This window comes from Eretmochelys imbricata, chromosome 8, assembly GCF_965152235.1.
Source record: "Eretmochelys imbricata isolate rEreImb1 chromosome 8, rEreImb1.hap1, whole genome shotgun sequence".
Classification (NCBI taxonomy): domain Eukaryota; kingdom Metazoa; phylum Chordata; order Testudines; family Cheloniidae; genus Eretmochelys; species Eretmochelys imbricata.
In genome coordinates, this window is record NC_135579.1 from 95,423,213 (window position 1) to 95,437,813 (window position 14,601).

A 14,601-nucleotide genomic window follows, 5' to 3' on the forward strand; every position below is an offset into this window, starting at 1 on the left:
ATAGTACATTTCACTTACAGTAAGTATGCATCCTGTTCCAGATTACTCAGATAACGGTGTGTTTCACACTGGTAAAGTGACCGGTATCTAGTATTCCACTTGCACTTTTCTTGTTTTGTGATGTCATAGCGACCAACACCAACTGGGTTCTGAAAAAAGGAAGTCAGACATGGTTCTGCATCGTTAAAGGTGCAATTATACATGTGCCAGTGACGTTCTGCCCGTGACTACAGTGGCAACAGGATCGGGGCCTCAGTTTGAAAACAAGAATCTGGAATATTTAATAACAATCACCACCACCCCCTCTTGTATGTGAGAATGGAGGAATTAGGGCCAGATCCTTCCATTTGGGTTCAGAGTCTATACAACAACCATCATAATCAGATCCTACAGTTCCAATTTCCCTGAAGATGTTGGGCACCATTCCCTTGAAATGTGATTTCCCCAACAGCCTAGAACTAGCTCTAGTCAAGTTATAGCAATGTTACCCCTGTAATTTAATCTGTGGAGTTCCTGTATCAATTACAAAGCAGTCTTCATTCTTGATCTTTTTCAAATTGCCTGTTGCCTACTCTTCTGCATAAAGGCAGGAAACTGCAAGGGAGTCTGCTCCTCATCCCTCACCATAGGGACTACTTCACATTAAAGCTTTTTCTGGCTTCTTTGAGCCCTTCAGGCTTTGTTCTACTTCACTAAGGGAAACTTGAGAAGATTATTACTACAGATGACATAAGAAAGGGCATTAAGGGAAGGAGCAGTTACCAGCACCATCCCTTCAGCACTCTGCTGCTAAAAGAAATTCTGTTTTTTCAATAATAGAAATGTGACTTTATGAGTGTATATGTTGCCCTGCCCCCTAAAGGATTAAAATGTGCAGCGTAACTTAGAACATTCCTGAAATACAATCACTTGGCTGGAGAGCAGTAACCACTTGATACACGGCATAACTGACGAGGGAGGAGAAGGGTGTCCCGGGAATTTTGGCTAAGGAGGCAGAGCTAAACCGCTTTCTCTTATAAAAAGTACCGCAGAGTCTCTACTGTCCATTCCAGCAATGTTGTTTCCAGTGCTGTTGTAGCTGTGTTGGTCCCAGAATATGAGAGAGACAAGGTGGGTGAAGTAATAGCTTTTATTGAACCTGCTTTTTAGCTTCACAGAGCTCTTCAGCTCTGAAGAAGAGGCTTGTGTAGCTTGAAAGCTTGTCTGTGTCTCTGAAACCTGTTTATGGACAAAGCTGTAGAGCAGCATTCTTTGGGTTAGAAGGATTTGGACCTCCAGTGGAAAGATCAGTAAAGGGCGTGAGTGTGACATGGAAGAAGCAGACAGCATGAACATTTTCATGCACCTACATCTATTCCTACCATAGATTTTTCCACTCACCGTGTTTCCAATAAAGAGGCGATATGCTTTCCTGTCAACCCTTTTTGCAGATGACCAAAATGGAGGTTGATTGAAGTATTCTGATCGCTCCACAGGTTTTGGATCATGTGAGCCTGGCCCTACAGCATACTACAACAAAGTGACAACCGGTAAATCATTGATGTACTTACATAGGTACCTAACTCGTGCTTAAAGTTAGGCACCTGCTTAAGTATCTTGCTGAATTGGGGCCTCAGTTAATTCTGTTGTATTCTGGTAGCCACAGCACTGAGAGGCTGCTTCATGAGAAGTATTAAATGCAGGAAACAGTCATTGCTGTTCTGCAGTGGTGGGAATAAGCACACCAGAAACATGAAAGACAAAACGAGCAGCATGCTGGAAATGAGACTCTCGCTTGTGCTAAGCCTCCAACCTGCTATTTGCAGTTGGAATTCAATAGAGTGACCCACCACTCATTTGTTAACAACTGTGGTGTAGATATCCACCTTTACTGATACGCAACATCCTGTCATACAGGCATGGTATGGGCCTGACCCTTCTGTTCCCATTGAATTCAGAGGGAGCTTTGCAATGCAGCCTGAATCTGAAACAGGACTATGCAAAAAACCTCCTTTGTTTGCCAAAAGCTGGGAATGGGTGACGGGATGGATCACTTGATGATTACTTGGTCTGCTCATTCCCTCTGAAGCTCCTGGCATTGATGACTGTCAGAAAACAGGATACTGGGCTAGATGGACCTTTGGTCTGACCCAGTATGGCCTTTCTTATGTATATTCTTATGTTCTCCTTACTTCATCCAATTTATTCCCCATGTGAATTGAATTCAGAATTATATTTGCTGATGTTTATGGCTGTCAAATTGTTAACTACTCTTTAATCCTTTTAGCCCTGAAGACCCAACACAGCTGAGAGACAGTGATCTGAATTCTAATCCTTCTCTTGAACGAACAAAACCGTTAGCTAAAGTCCAGTGATAGATCTTTATTGTTGATGATATATGAAGAAGAAAGAACCCAGTTCGACCTTCAGGTCCCAGAGTGAGTTTGCAATGTGGGTGGTTAGATAAACTATCTTTTCACTTATAATCTGAGCACATTTGATCTGGAATCACTGGGCGCCTCTAACCATTGAACCCCATGATGTTACTTTTAATTCCTATGCTGCAAGCACTTAAGCATGTGCATAACTTTAAGCACATGCTTAAATCCCATGAAAAGCGTATGTTTAAAGTTATGCATGTTGTATTGTGCTTTGCTGACTGGGTTGAGATTACTCAAAATTCATCTTAAAGCTGCTGAATCGGGGCCGTAAGTAGTTACCTGAGCAACATGAGAGCACATTGCAAGATGCTGTCAGCCGGAACCATAAAAATGCCAATTGTAATGACAAGAGCTAAATTTTCAAATAACTTGTGATAAAAATAATAGATGCTAAGAAGCACTTCTTTCAAAATGCGTGGCTGAGCAAATGGATGCCGTCATTTTAATTTAGCTCCAAGAGCCCCAGCGGGGTTGGCTACCAGTGCACGTAGAAGGGTGCTATGTTCTGCCAGATGCCTGCTGCTGCCCGAGGAGTTTACTTGTAGCCAGGCAACACACAACCCGGAGAGGCTTATTGCTCTCCAAGTGTGGTTATTGTTACTGTACTACCTGTTAATTCCAAATTTTACTCAAAAAAATGTTAGGGGGGTTATGCAATGAGTCCTTCCACAATGAACCATAGCTGGTTGTCGGAGGAGGAGGGAATGTAAAGGGCTGACTCACCTTTCCAGGGCTCCTTTCGCTGTTTTGTTATTCTTTCATTGTCTTCTAATGTACCCACACCTCCAGGTTTCCCCTTTATTTGCCCCCTCCTTTTCCCTGCCACCCCAACTAGCCCTAGTGCTCTCTTTCATGGGATAATGGCCACATCACGCTCACCCCACCCTGGGTAATAACTCACCTGGGAGCTATTTTACAACCCCATTTATTTTTTTAAACGAGTGTAAAGTTTCCAGAGGTTGCAGATTGAGGTTGAAAGGCAGCCAGGCTCGTGTGTGCAGACAGGGAGGCCTTTGAATGCCTCCAGGTGTTTTCCCCACAGCTGCCTCCTCAGCCCCTGGGCTCCTTTAAAATTGCCATGTTAGTTTAAGTACTCAGTTGGGAGCCTTAAAACTGGCTTCCAACTCAAAGAGCTGAGAGGAGTCGGCATGAGAGAAGGGGGAGGAATAAAGGTTTCAGCTGCCTTTGTTAATAATAATTGAGAAGTAGAAGGGAAAGATCATGAGGCTACTCATTTCCCCCCGCTCCAGCCCATCGTGGGTACAGGGATTTCCCTGGTGCTTTTGGTGATGAGCTATCAGCTGGGCAATGGTGCATGGCTGTGACCCCACAAGAGGAAAGGCCAATCAGACTATGGCTTTGGACAGCTCTGCCCAATCCCTCCTCATGGCAAATTTTGACTGCACGGAGAATCCTCTGCAGGTGACCAGGAAAGGGAAGCCCTGGCAATGGCTGACCATCCTTCTATGTGAGAGCTCTGCAGTCCAATCCAGCACAATCACCCCTTGTCCCAATCCAGACAGGTTGCTCTTCAGCTGCACATTTCACCTGGGGTTGTCCCAGTCCTAGGGTCCAGGTGGTTTTCCCGCCTTCCCCTTTAGCCTCACAGTCTCTCTCAGTGCCATGTGGTGTATTTGCAGCAGATGGCGTCCTGCACAGTAACATGTGCAGCAGACACAGGAGAGGAAAGGAACATGCTGTCACTGACCGTGGCGCGTGGACACTGGCTGAGTGTGGTCCAGAAGATCCGCTCCGTGGGGCAGCCGGGGTTCCGAGCGAGGGTGCTGAAAACACCATTTTTCTTTCTGTCCTTGGTGTCCAGCTCTTCCACAAAGCTCTTGACGTTGCTGGGGCCGAGCTCGATGCATTTCTTCTAAAGAGATGAAAGAGAGGAAGGGACGTCTGCTGCTGCTGGAGAAAATGCGACGCAGTTGTCTAGCAAGGCCCTGCTGGTGCCGGCCACAGGGGCTCTCCTGTATCTCTGTGCTCACGGGTCCAATCCAGCCCCCAGGTGAAGCCTGGCAGGGAGAGACCATGGACTTCAGTGGAGCTGGATAAGGTCCATAGACCCTCATTCAGAGTCCACTGACTACTTGATTCCCTTGTCACTGACATCGATCACATCCTCCTTCCTCCCTGCACAATCTCTGCCGCACCCTGGGCTCTCTAGGGCAGATATCTTTCCAGAGTGTAACAAATGTTCTCCACTGCCTTCCGCACCCCAGCAGGTGAGAGGTATCCCCCAAGCTGCCAGGCAGGAAGGCAATTTCCAAACAGAGGTTCTTAAAGGAATACCTCCTCAGAATCCATCCGGAACAAGGCAAAAAGACTGCTCATAGACAACCTTGTTCATTTTAGGTCTCTGGTTTGAATCCAGTCCCAGGCCAGTAGGGAGAGGAAGCCGTGAGTCCTTTTCATTGTCCCTACCAAATGAAGGGCAAACAGCAAGCAAACTAAGGCTTTGTCTATGCTACCACTTTTGTCGGTCGGGGTGTGAAAAAAACATACACACCCCTTACCAACATGTGTTTCACCGACAAAAGCGCTGGTGTGGCCAGCACTATGTCGGTAGGAGAGGCTCTCCTGACAACCTAGCTACCACCGCTTGTGGGGGGCGGTTTAGTTAGGCCAGCAGGAGAGCTGTCTCCCACTGGCAAAGAGCGGCTACACGGGAGACCTTACGGCGGTGCAGCTGCAGCTATTCCGCTGTGCCGCTGCGAGCTCCGTAGTGTAGACACAGCCTAGGTCGCAAAAAGGAAATTCGTTTTTTAGGGCTAGATTTTCATATAAATTGTAGCCTCACTGATTTCAAAGGAGTTGTGCTGCTTTACCCCTGCCGTGGAACTGGCCCTCAGTTTTAATAATCTATGTTGTCAATAATAGCGGCAAGGACGGGTTTTAAAACTATGCTCTCTAACCTGACAGCACCCCTCTCCTGGCAGCACTCTGAGAGATGTCACACCCGCAGGACGAGTTCCTGCATTATTAATCAAGGCAAGGGTGTTTTACTAAAACCTCGACTCTTACAAGGGTACGTACTTCCACAGCGTAATGTCCACAGATAATAGGCTTTGACCTGTCTCCTGTGAAGGTGTCATATGGGCCGCGAATACTGACCACACGTTTCAACATCTCATCTGTACTGTTTTTAAGATTGTAGGTGGCTGGCCCCAAACCAGTTCCCTAAAGTCAACGGGGAGCAAAAGCAACCATTAGTGAGCGCCCTGTTAGGGAGCAGAGTCCTGGGTCGTGCTCAATTGGAAGCCGGACACTAACTACGGGTTAGTTGCTAGACAGTTACAGCATTGCTGTTATATATTACAGTAGCACCCAGTGGCCCTCACTGAGATCAGGATCCCATTGTGCTTGGTGCTGTACAAATACCTAGAGAGAGGCAGACCCTGCCCCAAAGAGCCATGTCCTGTGCTCTGCCCATGACTTTTCCCTCTCACCCATGCTGCTCACTCTTGAGTGGTCAAATAATAAACGAGTAGCCACCTGTTTGTTTCAATCATCCATTACAAATTGCTCTCTGTACCCTCAACTAAAAGCTTCACCATCAGAATGCAAGGGGTGGTCCCTCAGCATGGCAGCCTTTAAACTAAGTGGCTTGGACCATCCCCTTTGCTTAGTCTCCACTGCGCATGGCATGGAGGTGGAACACCCCTAAGAGACCCAGAATGGGGACAGTGCCATCTCCATGGGATCCTGCACGTGCACCTCTGAGAGTGGGAAAGTGAACAGCAGGGGAAGCAGCCATTCTCTGTGGCACCATCCCCTGCACCATCCCACTGGCTCTGGGCAGTAATCTAGACGAGTTCGTGCTCCACTGAAGCTTGAGGCCGGCTGCAAGATCTCCTGTGGATTCCCCTACTGAGCAGCTGTGGTAGGCTCCACCAATGGCAGCACAGCCCCTGAAGGGCCAGTACCACCAGAGGGAGCCGTGGAGCAGCCATTGATGCAGGTCGGCTCCAGCCTCTGGGGGCTCTCTCCTCTACAGATCCTGTGAGGCTGGGAAGCCTCCACCTCTTCAGATGAACCTCACCGACTTTTCTTTCCCTTTCGGAAGCTGCTTGACCAGCCTCCTTTCCCCCGTCCCCCCTGCAAGCTGGCTGCATCCTCTCTAGAGAGAACAGCAAATGCTGGTGCCTCCCTGAGCCTTCAGAGACACCTGAGGGCTCCTGATTGGCCAAGAGATGGAGATCATAACCACGCTGCTATGGTCCACTGTAATGAACAAGGCAGCAAAATACCCTGAGAGGTCTGCTCCCACAGATCCCTCACTTTCATTCTTCCTGGTCACTCAAGCCCTGGGCAATGGCTGGTGTGCAAGTCAATAAGGGAGCTAAATGAAAAACAAATAGCGCAGACTTGCCGCAGCAGTAGGTAAGACAGATTTTTCGGTTTTGCTGTCCATTATCCCTTGAGAGTTTGCCGAGCGTCTATCCTTCTCCTCAATCAGGGCATAAGGGTTTCCATTCTTGCCGTAAGTCCCAGGGCCAGGATGGCAATCCTGCAGAAAGAAGAGGGAGAGGATTAAGAACAAAAATGGATTTCTGCCAATAAAGAGCCAGATTCTGCCATTTCAAGCATATTAAAAGCAGTGACTCTTTGTAATTCAGTAGTGCCCAGAGGTCTTAACTGAGGCCTGATCTACACTGAGGGGGGGATCAACCTAAGATTCGTGAGAATAGCGTAGCTGAAGTCGACGTATCTTAGGTCGACTTACCTCGCGTCCTCACGGTGCGGGGTCGACTGCCGCCACTCCCCTGGGGTGGAGTACAGGAGTCGACGGCAGATGCGATACTAGATGCTACACTAGATGCGATAAATCGATCCCCAATAGATCTTTCACTATCCGGCGGCTAGTGTAGACGTACCCTGAGATCTGGGCCCTCTGGAGCTAGGTAGTGCACAAACATCCAAAGCCTCAGTCTCTGCCCTGCAGACCTTCCTCTCCATTAGGCATTTCTCTGTGGAGACGTGCTGCCCCAGGGAGGCACTGTGCCTCATAGGAGCCTAGGGACTGCAATTGTCGGTGGTGATACTAACAATACCTAGCTTTTAGACAGCACTTTGCATCAGGTGAGCGCAAAGCACTTCTCAGTCTTTAATGATCTCAGCACACCCCGGTGAGGCAGGGCAGGGCTGTCATCTGCATTGTACAGATGAGGAACAGAGGCACAAAAAAGCCTAGAGACTTGCCCAAGGGCTGTGGAGGACCAGGAAGTAGAACCTGGGTCTCCCAAGTCCTAGTACCCTGGACAATCCTCCTGCCATGGCCCCCGAGTGAAGGAATACAAGGAGAGGAAGGTTCCATGGGGGTGTTCCCCGGGCACACTATGCTCTAGATGACCTAAAGAGAATCCCAGTAAGGAATACCAAAGCTCCCCCTTTAGAGCAGATCAGACAGCAATTCCCTTGCCCTACCACATCCCCTCCATGCAAACTGGCTCCGTTTGGACCTGGAGGGCAGCTGTTCCCCAATTCTAGATTAGAGTCAAATCTCACTTGCCTCCAGGCCGTGAAGCCTACAGCACAGAATTAAGTTCTGGATCTTTATGATGCCTGTACAAATGCCACCCTCTTTGTATTTCTGGGGTGAATACAGCCCTTTACTCCTTTCCTATTGGAATCAATGAGAGTTATGGGTAAAACTCTAAAAAGAGAATTGGTTCTAAGTTCAGCCATTACCCAATACTTAGAACGTTTCATCCCTAGATTTCAAAGCCCTTTGCAAAGAGGATTATTCTTTTACAGGTGAGGAAACTGAGGCACAGAGCAGTGACACAACTTGTCCCAGGACAAAAAGTGAGTGTATGGCAGAGCCCAGAATAGAATCTCTGGGTGAAATCTTGGCTCCACTGAAGCCAATGGCAAAAGTCCCATTGATTTTTTAATGGAGCAGGATTTCACGCCCACATCTCCTCTTCACTCCCAATGCATTGGCTCAGGCTGCCTCTCTACAGTTTGGCAGTTCTGGCCAGGTACAGATTGCTACATTCTGTATATGAAGGATAATCAAGTACAATCTTTGCATCTGTCCAAGCAAATAAAGGGAAATCTGCCCTCTTGGAAGGTTCTTGATTAAAAAAACCTGAAAAGATACTAAAGCGAATTAGATATGAAATCTCTAACTATGAAATTAGGAAGTCTGTGACTTCATTGGCCACCCGATGCCTGGCCAGCACCAGCAGATCTGTTGCAAGTACAGTAAGCTGTGATTCATGCAAGCTCCCACTGCGCGTCACTGTTGATTCACACATACGACTGTAAAATCAGCAGTCATGTGGCTATGCAACGGATCCAAGTGTTAACTCAACATTCTACGGCTGTGGTGAGGGCGACACAGGATATTTGACTGTTGTTCAGGCCCTATAGAGGAGGAGTCATGTTCCACTAAAATGACGCAGTTTTTAATTTCTTCTACCAGGCAGTGCAGGCGGTGGGATGGCAAAAGTGGCCAGCCTGAAGGGTTAGAAAGCGGCCAGTGCCTACCAGCATTCTGCCCCACATCCTGGTGGAACTAGAAGTCTTTATTAGGGAGTTCTGGGGCTAGTAGAATATTTGCAGAGCATTATTCTATAGAAAAGCTATTTTAAAAATTAACTATCACTATCCTGTGTATACTCTGGATTCACAGAGGATAGGACATATATGTAAATGTGTACACCCCATGTACATTAACACACTGATACTGCATATCGATTCAATATTTAGGTAGTAAGATGGTGCGCATTAGAGAAATATCTACGATAGACACTGATTGGATAGCCTGCAGTATATACACACAAGCATATGGGCTCAATCCCAGAACTATACCTTACACAGAACTCCCCAGTGAAATCAGTGTAGGTCCCACATAAATAGGGCACCTAAATAATGTGAAATAGAAAACACTGATATTGTGGTTCAGTTTTTCCCTAGATCTGCTCCCTTTGAATAACTCCCTTGTTAGTTAGGATGATTTTGGTTCGGCTATCAGCAGACCATGTCAGGCACCAATGAGCAGAAAGCAGCTTTCTTTAACCCTATTAGTGGTAACATCATCCAAATCAAGCAACTGGGAGATTGAACAGCAATCAGGAAACATAGCCAGGCATTGGCCCTTATTATTTCTTGCACTACCTACTGTACTTTTAAATTTTGCACAGCTGTAAAAGGGACTTGTTTTGGCCCCCAAAAGTGTATATCATATTATTAGGTGATCCAATAATAATATTTAGCTCTGCAACAAGAGGTACCAGATTATCTGCCTTACATGTTTCTTGTCAAGGTACTGCAGTATCTATTGCTTGAATCCGATACATACCCTAATGAAGTCTCTAAACCTCTCTTCTCCAGTGTCACAAACACCTCTGATGCTTGCAGGTCGGGTTTCTTGCAGAAAATCTTTGATGTTGTAAGTTCCTGGGCCCAGTTTTCCTTTCTTATTGAGAAAAAGATTTTAAAAGTTTAATAACAAAGCCAGGATTCTAATTTACCCATGCAAATCACAGCACCTCTAGTTCAATCTATCCCATGTCATTTAACAGCTGAAAGATTAAACCAGAAGAAACAGTCAGATTTCTCGTCCACACATAGGGAAAAAAGTCAAATTCAGATCTCACCAGATACTTGCGTTTCTTCAATGTCTCCTTAAAATTAAAATGGGGCATCTGGGTGAGACGTGCCGCTTCCTCTGCTTTGGCCCAGCCAGAATTTGAAGCCTTCTCATGCAGCACAGAGGAGCTAAAGCTTCTATGGTCAATATTGTAGGTGCCTGGGCCTACCTTTCTGCCCTAAAATGAAGTGTAAGGTTAAAACTAAAGGCTTGATTTACCATTGAGTTAAGCTAGTTTTACAGTGATGCAATACCATTGAAAAATGGAGTGCTACAGTGGTGAATCAGGCCCTAAGAATTCCAATCATATTGTTTGCAAATTCTCCTTGCTACAGGCACATAGAGAGAGAGAGAGATAAAGTCAGTGGAGTTATACCAAGATACACCAGCTGAGGATCCGCACCCACAGATTCCTAGCACGTTGGATAAATTGCTGACACAGGAAATCTACTCAAAGGTTCTGTAAGTACACGTTACACTGAGAAATAAATTACATTGGAGAGAGCCTCATCCTATATCATGAACATCAACAGGAGTTTTGCCGTTGATTTAATTGCCATTGGACCTACATTAAATGGACTGATTCGATTAGATTCAGTGATATTATCAAATTAATTTGAAAGCAGCAGAATGGATCCATTCAGATTTTTCATGGAAATTGAATTCTGGAAAAAGAATCCAAACATATAATTTTGAGTTTAGTTCTGCATATGGAGCTGAAAAGGTGTTTGTTTTGTACATAAAATAGAGAGACAGACTCACCAACTCTGAAGAGACCTTTTTGCAGTAGGGCGCCTGTGTGTATGTACCAGGTTTCTTACACTTTGGATAAACTGCTGACACATCAAATCTAGCGAAGGATGATGTAAATATACAGTAAATTTTGAGTTAAAACAGGATTAATTTTTTACAAACATAGGTCCTGGTCCTGTGAACATTTAGGACTTGATCCAATGTTTATTGTAGTCTGTACAAAGGGTTTCACGGACATCAATAGATGTTGTATCAGGCCCTTAGTACTGGACTGCTCAATACTGCAAAGACAAGTGCTTCATTTTGTGAGTAGTCCCATTAAATTCAGAGGGATTACTCATGCCTAAAGTGAAGCACATGCATAAATCTTTGCAGGTTTGGGGCCTAAACGCTTTCTGCAGTGAGTAATCTCCTGGATGTGAATGGGATGACTACTCACTAGAGTAAGCACAGGGCCCAAGACTAAATGTTTGCATGATCAGGGCCCTTAAGCTAATGTACTGTACAAATTACATAGAGACACTACTTTATCTACTGCTGAAATGCAGCCTCTAGTGTGAATCATGGTAGCTGTTTAACAGCACAGAGTAATTCTACAGGAATTGAAGTAAGTTTCTCCAGTGGAAACTACAGAGAGTTTTTAGGTAGGCAGAAGCAAATGATCCAAATTGGAATTTGGCCAAGATAATAGAGTTAAGGGCCACTGTCAGTTTAAAAATCATGTTTTAAAACAAACAAACAAATATCCATCCCTAATGTTATTAAAACCTCAGGCTATTAAAACAGAATTTTAAAAATCAAATTTACTGTCCACCGTGGATGCTTTTTGTTTTTCCATTTCTCTCAACTTAGACAATGAAAACAGACTGGCCATTTCCACATTTTTATTTGCATCTAGTCAATTTCCCTAAAATGAGCAGTCAATGGTGTGATGTTTGGATTGCAAACACTATATAAGGAAATGTTAATATTTCTTTAAAATTCCACTGGATTTAACCTAAGTTTGGGGTCAATGTCTTTTAACAACTGTTCTCTGTGGGATCTTTAATGACAACAGATGATTAGAACCTTGGCTTTCTCTTTCATCTGGAAGGTGCCACCTTCAAGTGCCCCGTCCTGTAGCCAACACTCTTGAAGAAATCAAAGGGAACTTGGACTCAAACCCTGGTAACACAGCTATTCCCAGTAGAATTTCTGACACAAACTATATCAATAAAAATCCAGACCACATTCTTAGCTGACGTAAACTGGTGTAGCTCTGTTTTACAACAGCTGAGAAATCTAACCCTTCACTTGCCAAATTCCTCTGCATTTAAATAGATAGTTCTATATTGTACAAATTAAACTAATTAAAATAAATTAATGTTCATAAAGCACTTTGCAGGTGAAAAGCAGTGTATGAGGCCTTGAGCCTGCAAACTGTAATGCGATAATGCCTAGCTGTGAAAAGTCAAAGGACTTCAAAGGGATTGCTCATGTGAATCAAGTTACTCACCTGTGTAGATGTTTGCAGGATCAGAGTCTTCGTGCCAGGTATTACCCTTGAAAATCCCCAAACAGGAATTAGGCATACAGATTCATAGGTTTCAAGGCCACAGGGGACTACCATGAGCTAGCAATGTTTCTGTATTTTATTAGCAGATTGAAAACTTGCTGCTGTGTGAGCTAAATGAACAAAATCTCTCTCTCCTGCTGTTCAACAACTGTGAACTAGTAAAGGCACTGCAGGCCAACACAGTTCCAAGAGGGTTAAGTGTGATTTAAGGGATAGGTGTTTGTTCTGAATAAATAACACAGGTCATTTTAAATAAGGAGGAGAAGCAGGGAGAAACCCCAATCAATGTATTTTAGGTTAATGAGCTGGTTAAAAAGCGTATTGACCCAGTTAAAATATATTATGGCAGAGCTTGTCAAAGAGTTGTGTGTCTCAGTCCCTCACCTGACTTTGAAAATCTCAGCCAGTACATGTAGCATTGTGTTGTTAAAAACAGGATTCAAAATCCTTAAATATACACTACATACTGGAGACCATATGATTGTACCGATTCAAAAAATGTAGTCAAAGCAAAATCATTGAACACAGGGCCACACTGTGGCGCAGTTTGATGCAGTCATGCAGGGCTATAAGGGGGAGTATGATCCCCCAAACCCACCCCAGTGCAGCCTCTCTAGATCACTAGTCTCAATGCAGAGAAAGAGAGCAGAGTTTTTGTAAGACCACTGGATCCCACCCATGCAGGTGGAAGTGGGCAGACATGCATGGGAAGTGGGCAATGCCTTGACTCCACTCTCCTGGGTACCAGCTAGCACAGCTGAGCCAGCATGTGGGGGAAGTGATCTGCACGTGGCAAGGGTCTGTTGCAGATTGCTTCCCCCGCAGGAGCAAGTGGGGAGCGGGAAGGAAATGTGGCTCTTTGGGGCAGCATGGCTCAGCTCAGCACCACCCCTTACATGTGGCTGTGCCTAACGGCTCAAGCTTAGCCTCTGGGAAGCAGAGATCAGCGTGTGTACTTTAAAAAATATTGTCAGTCATATGACAGACCATTTAAAACATCAGGTGTGACGTGCAGTATTTTGAAATGAAATTCACTTTTACCTAGAATGGGGGAAGTCATAAAGAAAGCCAGGGTCAGCCAAAAATCCAGGGCCCCCCAGACCTGCTGGCTTATTTCTGAAGAAAAGGACTTCTCAGAGAATGGAGTCCTGGCTCGTTGGATCCATTCAGTCAGATTACAGTAACCCACTACTGTACAGGCAAAATATCCTGCAGGAGCTTGTAATGTATAGGTACGAACGTGTGCGTGTGTGTGACTACCAGCTGCATGAATGTGTTCAGACTTGCCACCGGCTCAATCAACTGGAGAGTTGCATTAACATGAAGATATTTTTTAAGTATCTCCCTTGTGTGAAGAAGGAGTCTGCTGTGTGTTTCAGAGACATGTAAAATCTCATTTCTGTTTCCTTGGAAACTCCCCCATTCGGAGTCTCACAGCTTGACAGCCCTGCTTGTGGGTACGTGCACTCTCCGTGTGTAATAAGCATGTGAACTTGTGAATGCATGTGTGTATGTGTCTCTGCATGGCCAGGTGTGTGCGATCTGTATGCCAAGGGGCGTGTGACCTCTTGTCTGCAGGAATGTGTGTGTGTGATAGCTGTGTGCTGGGGTGTTTGGGGGACGGGGAGAATATGTGTGCAGATGATTCAGAAGCTAAGAGTTAGACAGGGGCTGAGCACAGTTCTCTACTGACTCTGGAAAGCCAAGTCAGCTGCAGGCTAGGCCCGTCCCCTGTGGAGCCTCCTCTGGGTGACTCTTACCTGACTGTCTGAGTGCCAAAAGGGGCACCTGTAAAGCCCTTTACTGCCATTCTCTGCTCCCTGGGGATGGAGGGACCCCCCCCCGCCACTCGACTGGCACAGCTCCCAGCAGCTCCGGAATACTGCAGCCATGACAACCCCATACACTTGTTGCCTTTCTGTTCCCATGAAGGCGGTGCTTCCAGGCAACCCATTGCACGGGGCTGGGGCCTCTGGCTCAATGCCTCCTGTACCCATTACAGCTCAGGTTCGGGCCCCGCCTGAGAGGAGAGGAATGCAGCTGTTTTGAGCTCACTGTTTGATCCTTGTTTAGTTTCGATACACTACATTTTACCAGATGTGCACGGGCTTGGCGAGCAGACGTGCCCCTGGCCCAGATGTGCCTGGGCTCGGAGAGCAGACGGATCCCTCGGCGGATGAGCCAGGGGCTCGGAGAGCAGACGAATCCCTCGGCGGATGGGCCTGGGGCTCGGAGAGCAGATGGACCCTTTGCACAAGGCCTTTTTAGAA

The 14,601-nt window shown here is 45.9% G+C and overlaps 1 protein-coding gene across 1 annotated transcript; it reads right to left on the minus strand.

Annotated features, from left to right (window-relative positions):
• Positions 1-14: 14 nt before the first annotated feature.
• Positions 15-14,141, minus strand: CIMAP2 (ciliary microtubule associated protein 2). The gene is made up of 9 exons (XM_077825373.1): positions 14,092-14,141; positions 10,786-10,873; positions 10,031-10,201; positions 9,733-9,849; positions 6,799-6,933; positions 5,460-5,603; positions 4,129-4,293; positions 1,381-1,509; positions 15-149 (listed from the first exon to the last, which is right to left on the minus strand). Exons 1-9 carry the CDS (start codon positions 14,139-14,141, stop codon positions 15-17), a joined length of 1,134 nt encoding a protein of 377 aa, XP_077681499.1.
• Positions 14,142-14,601: the final 460 nt, after the last annotated feature.

Excerpts from the sequence above, each read along its gene's own strand:
- CIMAP2 (XM_077825373.1), bottom strand. The coding sequence starts at position 14,141 with ATGGCAGTAAAGGGCTTTACAGGTGCCCCTTTTGGCACTCAGACAGTC. Across the intron at positions 10,202-10,785 it reads AAAAGGTCTCTTCAGAGTTG|GGCAGAAAGGTAGGCCCAGG; the intron begins GTGAGTCTGTCT and ends ACTTCATTTTAG. Across the intron at positions 1,510-4,128 it reads GCCAGTGTCCACGCGCCACG|TATGCTGTAGGGCCAGGCTC; the intron begins GTCAGTGACAGC and ends ACTTTGTTGTAG.